Genomic DNA, 13,344 nt, shown 5'->3' with positions numbered 1-13,344 from the left:
AGAGCATCTCTCAAAATAACTTCAAGAGTTTTCTAAATGTACATAAAGATCATTGCTACATTGTATGCTCCGTAAATTGAAATAATTAGTCAAAGATTTTTAAAGAATTATTTATTTGAAGAAACTGAAAATAGGAGTAACCACTCATAGATCATAGAATCATAAAATGGCTTGGGTTGGAAGGAACCTCAAAGATCATCGAGGTCCAACCCCCTGACCATGGCCAGGGATGCCACACACTAGATCAGGTTGCCCAAGGACTCATCTAACCTGGTCTTGAGCACCTCCAGGATGGCGCATCCACAACTTCTCTGGGCAACCTATTCCAGTGCCTCACCACGCTCTGAGTGAAGAATTTTCTCCTAACCTCTAATCAAAATCTCCCCTCTTTTAGTTTAAAATTATTCCCCCTTGTCCTGTCATTTTCTGCCTGAGTAAAGTCTCTCTCCATCTTTTTTTATAAGCCACCTTTAATTACTGAAATGTTGCAATGAGGTCATCCTGGAGCCTTCTCTTCTTTAGGCTGAACAGCCCCAGCTCTCTCAGCCTTTCTTCGTAGGAGAGGTGCTCCAGCCCCTTGATCATCTTTGTGGCCCTCCTCTGGACCCGTTCTAACAGATCGACATCCTTCTTGTGCTGGGGGCTCCAGACCTGGATGCAGTACTCCAAGTGGGTCTTCTCAAGGACAGAGTAGAGGGGGACAATCACCTCCCTTGACCTGCTGGCCACTCCTCTTTTGATTCAGCCCATAGACTTGTAGTTGTTTAGTTTCATCAGGAGGTCTCGAAACTGCTCTTCACTCAGTCCTTTATGACTTGTTAAATGTAGTGGGTTTATGTGGCAAGCTCTTGGTAGTAGGGGCTGCAGGGTGGTTTCTGTGAGAAGAATCCAGAAGCTGCCCCATCTCATGTTAGATAAGGGACAGTTTCAGACGGTTCCAAAGGGACCTGCCGCTGCCCAGAGCTGAGCCAATAAGCGATGCTATTTGTGCCTCTGTGAGAGCATTTTTAAGAAAGGGAAAAAACCTGCTGCAACAACAGCAGCTGGGAGAGTGAAGAGTGAGAAACAGCCCTGCAGACACCAAGGTCAGTGAAGAAGGACAGGGGAGGAGGTGTTCCAGGTCCCAGAGCTGAAGTTCCCTTGGCCTGTGGAGCAGGTTGTCCCCCTGCAGCCTGTGGTGTACCACAGTGGAGCAGGTTTCCACGCTGCAGCCTATGGAGGAGCCCACAGTGGAGCAGGTGGATCTGTTGAAGGAAGCTACAGCCTGTGGAGGACCCCCACTGGAGCAGACTCCGGGCCAGACCTGCCCATACGGAAGCGGATGATCTGGCAGGAGCTGCCACCCGTGGGGGACCCATGTTGGAGCAGTTTGCTCCTGAGGGATGGACCCTGTAGTACTGACCCATATTTGGAGCAGTTCTTGAAGAGCTGCTGCCTGTAGGAAGCCCACACTAGATCAGTTCAGGAAAGATTACATCCCGTGGGAAGGGCCCCATATGGGGTCTCCAAAGTGCTACAGACTGACTGCAGTCTCCATTCTGCCATTCCCCTGCACCGCTCGGGAGGAGAAGGAGGACATAGAAGCGGGTGGATGGGGGGAAGGTTGTTTTAGTTTGTTTTCTTTGTTTCACACTTCTCTAGCTTGTTAGTAATAGGTAATAAATTTCTCTAATCTTCCTGTGGTGAGTCTGTTTTGCCTGTGACGATAATTGTTGACTGATCACCCTGTCCTTATCTCAGCCCTTGAGCCCTTCTCATCGTATTTCCCCCTCCCCTTTCCCTTTGAGGAGGGGGAGTGAGAGAGCGGTTGTGATGGAGTTCAGGTGCCCAGCAGAGTAAAACCACCACAGTCCTCCTTGATACCACCAGAATATTTGTGGGAGGGGAATTTCTTTTGTAAGAGAAAAGAAAGGAGGCTTTGACACAGTACTTAATATCAGTATGGTCCACTTCTAAGCATTAGCTGGGTACTGCAAGAGTTCAAAGAATTTAGACATTAAAAGTTACCTTTACAAACCTAGAAGAATTTTGTCTAATCATTTGTAACATACAATGAACAAGAACATTACAGCAGATTTGAGGTGTCATAATATGGATTTTATGTAGAGAGTGAATTTTCTGACTGAAACTAGGTAATTTAACTTTACATGTTGAATAGAAAATTTCATTATTTGTCCTCTTGACTTAAAAAGCAACAAACCAGGGTTATTTTAGATGGTCACACTTTCCATTGCTATGTCATTACAGTTTATCCTATAATTTTGCACCTTCATTTTGTTCCATGAAAAATCATAATTGACACTCAGATTTCTTTAGATGCCTTTTTTGCTTTTTAATATCTATACACAACAATTAATATTTAGGCCTTTACTTTTTTCTTTATGAGGTTTGTTTAATTGTAACTGAGGAGTCCTTAATTTATGCTCCTGGCTGATTAATATATCACTTAATTTTTGATACACGCCTCCAAGTCATACACATTTGGTCACTCTCAACCCTCGACATAGTCTTTGCCTAGGCTTGGGTGCCACCAGCTTCCAACCTCTGGATATATGTTCTTGAAGAAGACAATTTCTGACCTTCTTGCTGTGGTTACTCCTTCTTCTGATCATATTTCATAGGCTGTGGGTAGTTGGCCTTTATTGATTTTTGAAAAAAAATATGCACTGATGGAATTATCTGCTGTATGTTTCTTAGTTATGGATGTATATTAGGAAGGAATGCACCAGGTAGCTATCATTAGGAGACTGAACAGCCCACTCTATAATGTTGAGTTGGGCTATCAAAAGCAAAACTAGGTGAAGTGACAGAGAGCTAGAATTAGAAATCCAGATTGGAAAGCAGTTTAAGTGATAACTCTTCTTTTAGAAGGAGATTTTAGTTACGTACCAGTGAAGGGATGTTGTTCCTCAGTTGCATGTTAATAAATTTGTTAGGGAAGAACTACTTCAAGTCCAGAAATTTGTCACTAAATCTTACCTATTCTATACATTAGAATTAATTGTGTGTCAGTGATGTTTGTGAACTTTTATAGACTTTTAAAGTGTTTGGGGTTTTGTTTCTTGGTTCTAATCAGGACTGTTAAGGATTTATCCTACTGGTGTTGAGATTTTCAGTTGAAAGCAAATACTTCATGTGATTACTGGATTGACAATATAATGGATTTGAAAATTATTAATGACATTAACAATGGGGCGAGTATGACATTTGCTAACTTTTGCATATTGTTAAAACAAAAATAACGCAAAGTCTTGTATGTTAATGGTAAGTAACTTTTAAACAAGATTTGCTGTGTTTTTAAAGAATCGTTGATGCAAATATTGTTTCATATATTTTTATGCTTCTCATTAATTTTCTTTTTTAAAGATTGGGGCCACGTCCCAGAAACTACATGAGCAGATAATTATTTTCATGAGAATTATATACTTTCACTACAAAATAATTTGATAAAAATCTTGTCTGTAAAATTGTCATAATTTAGGAGAAGAATATATATAAAGTTGGTATATTTTCTCCTATTCATTTTCCCTCCTAAAGATATGGTAAAAGCATGCAAATCACTTACCTTCTTCATTTATATTTCGTCTGTAGATCACGTAAAATTGTAAAATTATGGGACTCTAGATGACTTTGGCAATCATGCTCAGGCTGCAAAAAATCTGTAGGTATAGATGATCCAGTGGTTGTGTTAGCTGTTCATATGGCCTAACATGATTACTGTTACTGAATTAAATGCTTTACCAAAGCTTTTTGCAATTGAGTTTGATTTCATTCAATAGTAAAGACTTAGATGCAGTGGCTGCTTTGAAAAGGCTAGTTTTCCTCTGTTCTGTCTTCCTGCTTACAAAGGGAAAGGCTGTTATTTGCTGTCAACTAGGTGTAAGAGGAGAAAAATACATTTAATTAAAATATCCAGATTTTTGAAGTCTGCCTCTACTGGGAAACAGACAATAATTCCATCTTGAGAAATAAAGGATAACACTGAAGATGGAAAAATGAAGGAAAACCAAACTTGTTTCTTATTTATTTATAACAGTAGAGTGCATGCCTGCAGCCTCAATAATTTTGTTAAAATATAGAGCAGCTTTCTGGGATATAATTTGAGTAGCTGCTCCATGCGTGGCATTGTATCTGTGCTTCTAATTATTACATGGCACTTTCCAATAATAGTTGAATCCAGATTTTTTTCATTAACATAATCTAATATAATTGTAAGTTAAGTTGTGATTATTCTTGTGTTTATATTTATATTTGGCCTTTTTGAGTATACTGATTAATTGTTTCATGCTGTAGAAATGTAAGATATGGTCCTTTACAGTCCTTCCTAGTTGTTATCGGTATTGTCCTTGTTGAATTAAGAAAAGAGATCCCACTCCTAGATGCAACTTGCTTAAAATTGTGGTGAAATCTTTTGGCAGAGTTGGGAATTTATTTTACTGATGTACTCCTGGTCTTCTTTCACAAACTCTTTAAGTTCACATTGGGCAATTTTAGGTGTGAATAAACACATCTGTGGAATTCTTAGGTCCCTCAAAATAATTTTAAAAGAGCCAGCAGATCAAGAATAATTCTTATGTGATTATATGGTGTTTCTGTAGCAGATTTTAAAATGTCCAGCTTTTGCTACCTCTCATAAAGAGAGTGGATATTCTGAGAAATAAGATGCTGAGGTGTGTTTTGAAGAGCCCATCTAATTTTGATGGACTGGATGGAGATTGCCATCTGACATGACAAAAATAAAAATATTGCTAGTAGCTTTCTCTTATCCTTCTTCCTATTCTCTTCTCCTCCTCCCCCCCCCCCCCCAGTTGAAACATGTATACTCTCTTTAGTGTCCACATCCACAAATGATGTTTATTTTATTTCTGTCTTGTCTTACCCTTTTTCTTTCTCTGTGAGAGTAAGGTAGAAGCATTTAGAAACATGGCTCCTAGTTTTGTAGTTGAATTTAATGGTCTATTTTAAGGCTCCATCAGGCAAAATTAATTCAGGCTCAAAAAACACAGACCAACTGACAAGTAAATGCTTTTGTTCTTGACTGGGTGTTAGAGTTTGTACTGACTTTTTATTATGAAAAATATTTATTTTTGTAGTCATAAAAGATTGAGACAAACATTTTCTCTTTCTTCAGATCTATCAAATTTTGAGTCTCGCTGTTTATTACAAACAAGCATAAAACAAATACAATCACTATTTATGGGGTGTCTTTTTGTTGTTTTTTCTTGTTGTGTGGCACTCACCCCATACAACTTAGTTGTATAGAGTTTATTTTGAATGTTGTCTAAAACATGGAATTTAATGGAGTGTTCTAGTTAGAACAATAGCATTTGTCATTCCATAGTCAGAAGAAGGTAAAGGATGTGAACTTGAATCCGTTCAATGACATTCATGTTACATAGAACTGGATAACTCTCCATTATTAGGTCTTTTGGGTTTCTAGTCAGACTTTTTGTGATATCTTTTTTTTTTTTTTAATTTTTAGCTAATAGTTCCTATAAACAGCCCTCATAAAGGGAAATTCTGTTTACTTGGTCTTTTAATAGTCAAAAATTGCAAATAGGATCTTTACTGTAGCTATTAGCATAGAAGGCCTCATTTCTGAAAACTTAAAATTCCACCTGCCATTAAAACTGGAGATACATCTTTCCATGGATTCAGTACAAACTTGAGTGTTGGAAACATAAAGTGTAGTCTTATTTTAATTCTGCCATTTCTGTCACATGATTTACATCCTCTTTATTTCTCCATCTGAAAATCCAAAGATTAAAATATTTATGAAAACATTTAAGGTTAACGGCATTTTCGGTGCTTGACTCATGTGACATTACTAGTAATATGAAAGTTAATTTTCAAAATACGTATGCTCAAGCTATGCTTGGAACATGCACATAATGTTAAAGAATTCGTTTATTTGGATCTGTAGAGAAACTCAATTAAGTGTTTCTCCATAGGTGTGAATTTAAGCATCCATAGATGAAATTCTGAACGTTTCTATATATACATGAGGTGTTTTTATTATTATTATTATTATTATTGGCAGACGTAAGTCCAACACTCTTTGACTGGGTTCTTTTAGATATTCCATATGTAGAGATCTTAATGTTTAATACTAACTGTTGTCGTTTAACCCCAGTAGGCAGCTAAGCATCACACAGTTGCTTGCTCCCTTCCACCCCTTCCCCAGTTGGATGAGGGGAAGAGAATCAGAAGGTCAAAATTGAGAAAACTTGTGGGTTAAGATAAAGACAGTTTAATAAGGAAACAAACAAAAACCACAAAGGAACAAAAAACAAGTGATGCAAAATGCAATTGTTCATCATCAGCTGACCAATGCCCAGCCAGAACCTGAACGATGGCAGCACCCCCCTGGCTAACTCCCCCCAGTTTTATTGTTGAGCATGACATCATATGGTATGGAATATCCCTTTGGCCAGTTTGGGTCAGTTGTCCTGGCTGTGTCCCTCCCAGCTTCTTGTGCATCCATCCCTAGCCTACTTGCTGGCAGGGCAATGTGAGTAATGGAAAAGACCTTGACTCAGTGTAAGAACTGCTTAGCATCAGTGTGTTAACACTATTTTCATTACAAATTCAAAACATAGTACCAAATGAGCTACTAGGAAGAAAATTAACTCTATCCTAACCAAACCAGCACACCAACTTTACTTTTTTGAAGTTATTTGACACTACACGGGACTTTGATTTAGCAGAATGAAATAGCAGTTTACTTCAATCACAGTACAAATAAAAATTATGCTTAGCAGAGTATAGTAGTTGCAATATGCAGTTGAATCATAATACGAATGCGATTCTTGTTGCTGGTCTTCATCATGACTCTGGCCGTCCCCAGTTGCTAGGAAGGAATACATGGGTTGAAACTGGCTTAAGCCTGTTGCTCTCTTCAAAGTTCTTTCTGTTTTTTTTTTTTTTGTTTTTTTTTTTGTACAGTTTTTATACTGTATGTTCTATACTGAGTTTTTTATACTCAGTTTGGCTGAGCCACATATAGCCCTACCCATTCTGGTCTGGCTAACTCTGGAAGACATGTATTTGCACGTATTTATTTATTTTAATTAAGCAGGGGACAGTTACACAGCCAATTGATTCCCTCAACTATTGTAGCTATTTATCTAGAACAAAGACTATCTCCCATCTCTTTTGTGTTTTAATTTTTTTAAAACGCTTGTGGTCAGTCACTCTACTTCTTTACTTAGGCAGTGAATATGTACTCATGAAGTTATCCCCTCAGAACCTTCTTCCATTCTAGGAGTTCATTGATCAATCACAACATGAAGTGTTTAAGTTTTTTACATTTTGACTTCAAAAAGAGAACTTTTCTGTAAGATACCTTTTTGGCATTGTGTATAAACACATTTTTCAATAATTTCATTATTTATATTGTAGGTCATGCAGGAGTCTCTGCCAGCATGATGAAGAAAAGAACTTCCCACAAGTAAGTTGCTAATATTTTTACTAAAGAATAGTTCTCAATAACTGGAATTTCCATTCTAGAAATATATCTGTATTGTTCCAGTCACTTTGCTCTTGAAAATCATGTGGAGTAGTATTCAGCCAGTGTATGTGTGTAGAGTCAGACTTAAATTCTTTTGGGAGGGAGGTGGGAAAGGATACACCATTGGTGGAGTTCTAAATATTGTTTTGAATGTTACTCTGAGAGAAATTATCCTGTGAATACAATTTTGTAATTTACTCTGGAATTCAGATGCAAGAGATTGCAAGCCAGAAATTGAGTACATGTACTCTAGGATTTGTTACAGCTTTAGTTTTCAAAAAGGATTTTTCACTTTTTTTTTTTTTTTTAAATAAAGAACAAACTGAAGCACTTCTTATAGAAGGCTGCTATTTGTGTGTGAAGGATACTTGCTTATCCTATACATTCATGGCACGTATTATTCTCTCTACTACATTTTGAAATAGTAGCAGCTAAATGATGAGTATGAGAATACAGAGGTAATAGCTTGGACATGTTTGACATTAGTGTCTAACAGCTAGATGTTGCAACTGGCTCAATGTCTAGTTGGAGAACTAAAAATAAGCTGGGGAAAGGTGAAATATTAAGATACTGCTACTTATATTTTAATTATGAATTACTATAGTGGTGCTATACGACATGCATCAATACAAAGCAATTTGTCTGGCAGGAATATCTTCTATGATTAACATATTTGAATTAGTATTAAGTGTTTCCCAGACACAACACATGATGCTCTGCTGTAATCCCTTTCACCAACTCTTCACTATTCACTCTTGTCTATCTCTTTACAAGGCAAAGATAAACATTTATTTGTTTAGAGACAGGTAGAGTTGGTTAAAACTTAATTTCTCTTGTTCTTTTTCAACCGCTCAGAGAAAGGAGTGTATGATGGGAAGACTATCAGAGGTGGGTTGCCTTTTGTACTTGAGGGTGGCTAGATTTGTCTTTATTGCTCTGTTGATATACACTTATTCAAATAGCTAAATAGGTTGTATATTTGTTAGCATAAAGGCTTTTATTGGGGCATATTAATTTGTGATCCTATGTCACATGATTTTGAGGCATTTAATTTAAACACCCAACTGAGTTTTATGTTAATTTAGCCTAATCTGTTTTAGAATTGTTTAGTAAAGGTTTTATTTTGTACCAAACCAAGATGACTTTTTGTGTGCTGCTCACTGACTTCTCTAAGAATGAGAGACTAGTATAGAGTTGTTTATACTTGATATTCATTACTTAAATTTTTGAAATGAACAGGTAACAGTAAGTAGTGCTGTAGACATGTTTATACTAAACAAGTGGGATATGAATGCCTATGTAAAAATGTATGCTGATGCTACTCTGAGCTGTTATAGCCAACCATGAATTAGTAATGCATACTTTATAGTTGATTTAGTTATGATGACTCTTACATTCCTCATTTAAAGGAAAAAGAGGAACAAGTCTACTGGCATTTGAAGGCCATAGGGCCTTCAAAAACTTCTAAACTAGGTTCAGAAAGTTCACAGGGAAGGGAGGAGCCAAGTGTATGGAACAGGGGAACTCAGGAAGTGATAAAATGAGCTGTGTGGATTAGTTTTCTGAACTCTTCTTAACTAATATGTTAGTTAACCATTGACCCTTTTACTGACTCTTTTGGAAGGGGTTCCCATGGTTATAGGTCAGCTGCAAAAGATCAGTTCTTACGTGAGCTTTGTCAATGTCAATAGGTAGTGATGAATATGAAGCTGACCCTATTGTCAGATCAGTCAGTAGTCTCTTAGCTTTTATCCTTTCAACTACCACTGAATTTATCCCTTGTGAATTTCACACTTATTGTGGCAGGTTGTACTTGGCTAAGGGCCAAACTCCCATCCATCTGTTCACTCCCCCTCCTCAGCAGGGCAGGGGTGGAAAATAGGATGACAAAGCTCATGGGTCAAGATAAAAAGGAGGTTGCTTACCAATTACCGTTGCAGGCAAAAGAGGCTTGAGTTAGTTAGGGAAAATTGAGTTAGGGAAAATTATTTTATTGCCAATTAAAATGGATTTGAATTGTAAGAAACAAACATTAAAATAATACCTTTCCTTTCCCATGATCAACTTCACTCCAGACTCCTCTACCCTCTCTTCCTCCTCAAAGCAGCACAGGGAATTGGGGAGGGGTATTTATAGCCAGTACATAAGGATTGCTCTCTGCTATTCCTTCCCCCTGTACTTTTCCCCTGCACTGGCATGGGTTCTCTACAGGCCACAGTTCCTGTCAGGAAATATCCGACTGCTCCAGCATGAGTCCTCCACGGACTACAGTGTGGATATCTGCTCTGGTGCCACAGAACACCTCCTTTCTGAAACTTGGTGTTCTCTTTGCTCTCTCCCTCTCTCTCCCCCCTCCCCACCCCCCTCGCATGCTCCCGCTCTCTCCCTACACCCCTCCCCCTTCTCTGCCTGTCCAGCCTTTTTTGCGCTTTCTTTTATGTTTTCACAAAGGCATCACCAACTTTGCTGATTGGCTCAACTTTGGCTTGTGGTGGAGATGTTGCCAAGCCAGCTGGAACCAGTTGCATCTGTCACAGGGCAGCCACTGAACTCTTCTCACTTGAGGCCATCCCAGTGTCCTAAGAAAATGAATTTCAGAAGTGAATAATGGTTTTTGAAGGAGTACAGAAACTAATTTAAAACTGCTCCCTCAAGTAATGTGTCCCATATTGAGGAAAAAACATTTATAAAAATTATCTGATCACACAATCCCCCTATCAGTGATGTTATTGATAGTCTATAGTATTGAGACAGGGAACGAGATAAAGGATGTTGATTCCTAGGTCTTAGCTAGCACAATTGTATGTTAACGACCCCAAAGATAAGGGAGTAAAAGACTGTGTGCATAGATAATGGAACCAGACAGAACTGGCTTGACTGCTGATGTCTGTCAAAGAAAGTAAGGGTCAGGAATTTAGAAGACTCCTGGCCTTCATCAAGAGACCACCAGAGTACACCAGATGACTACCCTAGGACTCCAGTATGCATGCGAATAGGGGCAGTGTTATATATGGAACTTAGTTCCAAAGTGAGTGCGGAGGTCTTCTAACCACGGTTTCAATCTCCTGTGAGGGACTCGGCCGGTGAAGGACCAAAACGATTGCTCTAGGAATTCGTGGGTGGGTTAACCACTTGCAAGACACCTCTAGACACAGGCACAGCCAGGGATTCGGAACCTCTTTGAGGGTTTCAGGGATTTGGAACTTATTTAGAGGTTCCAGGGATTCAGAAATTATTTGAAAGTTCCAGGATGGGTCAGGTGAAAAGGGACCGATAACATGAACTTTGAAGATTGAGTCTACTCCTGGAGATTTGAAAGTTAGGCTTAAAAGAACTTGAAGTATATCGGGGCATAGCTACCCCCGTTGGATGCTAATTGTAGTGATCGAAATAATAGGAGGGAAATATACCTAGAGGATTGGTTATCTACTTTGATCAATTGAATTTGATGTGTGTGATGCTGCTAGTGATGATTATTATACACCCTGTGGAACAATGAGTTGGGTGAAATATTCTAGATATGGGATTCCAACCATTGCTAAAAACTTGTTTATAAATCTTGCAGAGAATATTGCGAAGGCATTCTCTTGTAGTTCAATTGGCCTTGGCCAAATTCGAAGACAAGACACGAATTAATGATATTCAAAAGAAGAGGAGGGATTGTTATATATGGAGTGGTAATTCGTGTCGAGAAAATGGTTGATATTAATAAAGAAGGGGGAGATGTGGGATTGTGGCCATGGGGGTTGGAAAGCCCTGTGGTTGAGATAACATTAGACTCTTAAGGATGAGGCCATCAGGAATATAAAAGAGTTTAGAGGGAACAAAGAAGGGTGATTCAGGAGACTCCATGCAGTCTCAGGGTTTCTTGTTCTCCAGCCATTAAGGCATGGAGGTTTCTGTGTGTTTGCTGTTGTTGTTACATTCAAAGTTGTTTGACCAATGAAAAGTTGTTTTGAAAAGAACTGCTGTGGAGAGAAGGGTATAAGAGGGGAGCCTGGCCTCGAGGGGGAAAAAAAAAAAGGCAACATCATAGAATGAAGTTATGTCATCAATAAAGAAGCAGGAAGAAGGAATGAAAAGAAACAGGCTGGCAGAATGGAGACCAGGACGGGAACAGGCATGTTGATCGCCTCATGAAGATAGGTTCGGCCAAACTCGGCAAACCACTCAAAGAAGCTCGTACTGAAAGTCTCTGGGAATAGGCGCACCAGAGCAGAGAAGAAGCTCAAGCTGAGAGAAGCAGACCTGCGCACACAACTGCCCCTCCCTGGTAAGGAGTTGTGCATTATGGGGAATCATACGTCCTTAGGAACAAAGACTGTCCTGGTAACCTTTCAGCTTATTCTCCTTATTAACAATTGGACAGTTTATGATCCTGAAATATGGGACCAAACTGAGGTCGAGGTGTGGGACTCTGCAACTAAAAATGGCAAGGTTGCAGTGGGAGGTGCCGAGCAGTCTCTGAGGCCTTAAAGAGCCATGTGGGACCACAGTCAGAAACATGTGGTTTGCCAGATAGTGAGGGAGCTGTGGGCTCCTTTACTGATCCTTCTGCTACACCATCGACTGCCCCACCGCTACTGCCATCGCAGGCCTTTGCTGTTACGCCCCCTGCTGACCTGGACGTGCCTTTTGACCCAGGCCTCATTGGCCTTGAAAAGGAGATGGATATGCTTTTCTTCAGTCTGGGGAGGACGGGATACATAAGGCCTGAAGACCGAGTTGCTTGACAACTTAAAGCGAGACATAGACATATTGTTCAAAGGGAATGGAAAATGGAGACTTGTATATAATCAAGAAAAGGAATGGAATATGGAGACTGAGTCGTGGAACTTGGGGGATTGTTACCTTTTCTGATTGTACGTATGTATAGGCATGCTTGTGTTTAGTATGTAAAGCAATGTTCTGTATATTTAGAATGTTTGATGTTTGTGTGTGCCTGTTGGTGGAGCGTAGACTCCCCGCACACCCAGCGCTGTTCACTTGCCTTTTATACCTTTTAGAAATATTTGTTTTATAAGTATTACAAAATTCAGATTGAGTTGAGACCTCATTTATAACAGCGACCTAGATGGGACCCTGTCTATTCAGCTGCGGGAGCCGCTGAGATGTAGGACTCTCTAGGCATGCCCCGGGAGATTCTCAGAGGGACTCCTCACCTCAGCTGGCTCACCATGGGGACAGACAAAGACCATCTTTTGTAAAGGTATTCTTTTTAGAATTTTGCTTGGTTGGTATACTGTTTGTTTGGAAGGTACCCGTAAAGCATAGAAGATGTTATATGTTGGGGTGCTGTATTACTAGTCACTACATCTACAAAACAAAGTACTGACTAGATCACATGGACTCCCAATGACTAGTAGTACGGGACCAATTGTAGAACTAGTCACTGGGAGTCCATGTTGTGAGAAACACTCCGTAGCCAATAACTTAGGCTCAGGGGAGGATCCCAGTGAAGTAGTAATTTATTCGCAATTGCAATGGCGGGTGCCCCACAAGCAGGAGAGCGCGCCTACTAGTTCCAAAACACAGTTTATACGCTTTTTGATGACAGGACCCTCCCCTGTTTCCCCACTGAGGGGGTAATCCAGGTTCACAATCTATCTGATGCTTCACAAACAATGCATGGCCTTCAGTAGCCGGCCTGTCAAATTTCAATTTCCTTTTGCCATTTTTACTGTTTAAAGTGGTAATGTTTCTTCACTTATCTGACTTGACTTAACACCGTGATTTTCACCTAATTGTTTTAAGGAGTCTGGTTGTCTGCATTTTACAAGGTCACCTGCTTAAGCTTTCTTATCACTGTAAGCATATCTCAGTACCACATTCCT

At 39.4% G+C, this 13,344-nt stretch overlaps 1 protein-coding gene across 1 annotated transcript in view; it reads left to right on the top strand.

Annotated features, from left to right (window-relative positions):
- The first annotated feature begins 7,402 nt into the window (after window positions 1–7,402).
- Window positions 7,403–13,344, top strand: part of LOC137847175 (spindlin-Z-like) — a 29,824-nt gene continuing 23,882 nt past the window's right edge. Inside the window, exon 1 of the mRNA XM_068665468.1 lies at window positions 7,403–7,450. Coding sequence (XP_068521569.1) covers window positions 7,425–7,450 — 26 coding nt within the window. The 5' untranslated portion in view covers window positions 7,403–7,424. The remainder of the gene's footprint in view (window positions 7,451–13,344) is intronic.

Source organism: Anas acuta, chromosome W, assembly GCF_963932015.1.
Source record: "Anas acuta chromosome W, bAnaAcu1.1, whole genome shotgun sequence".
In the NCBI taxonomy this organism is placed as follows: domain Eukaryota; kingdom Metazoa; phylum Chordata; class Aves; order Anseriformes; family Anatidae; genus Anas; species Anas acuta.
The sequence above is the reverse complement of the archived record's forward strand: the minus strand, read 5'-3'. Positions and strand labels throughout refer to the sequence as shown.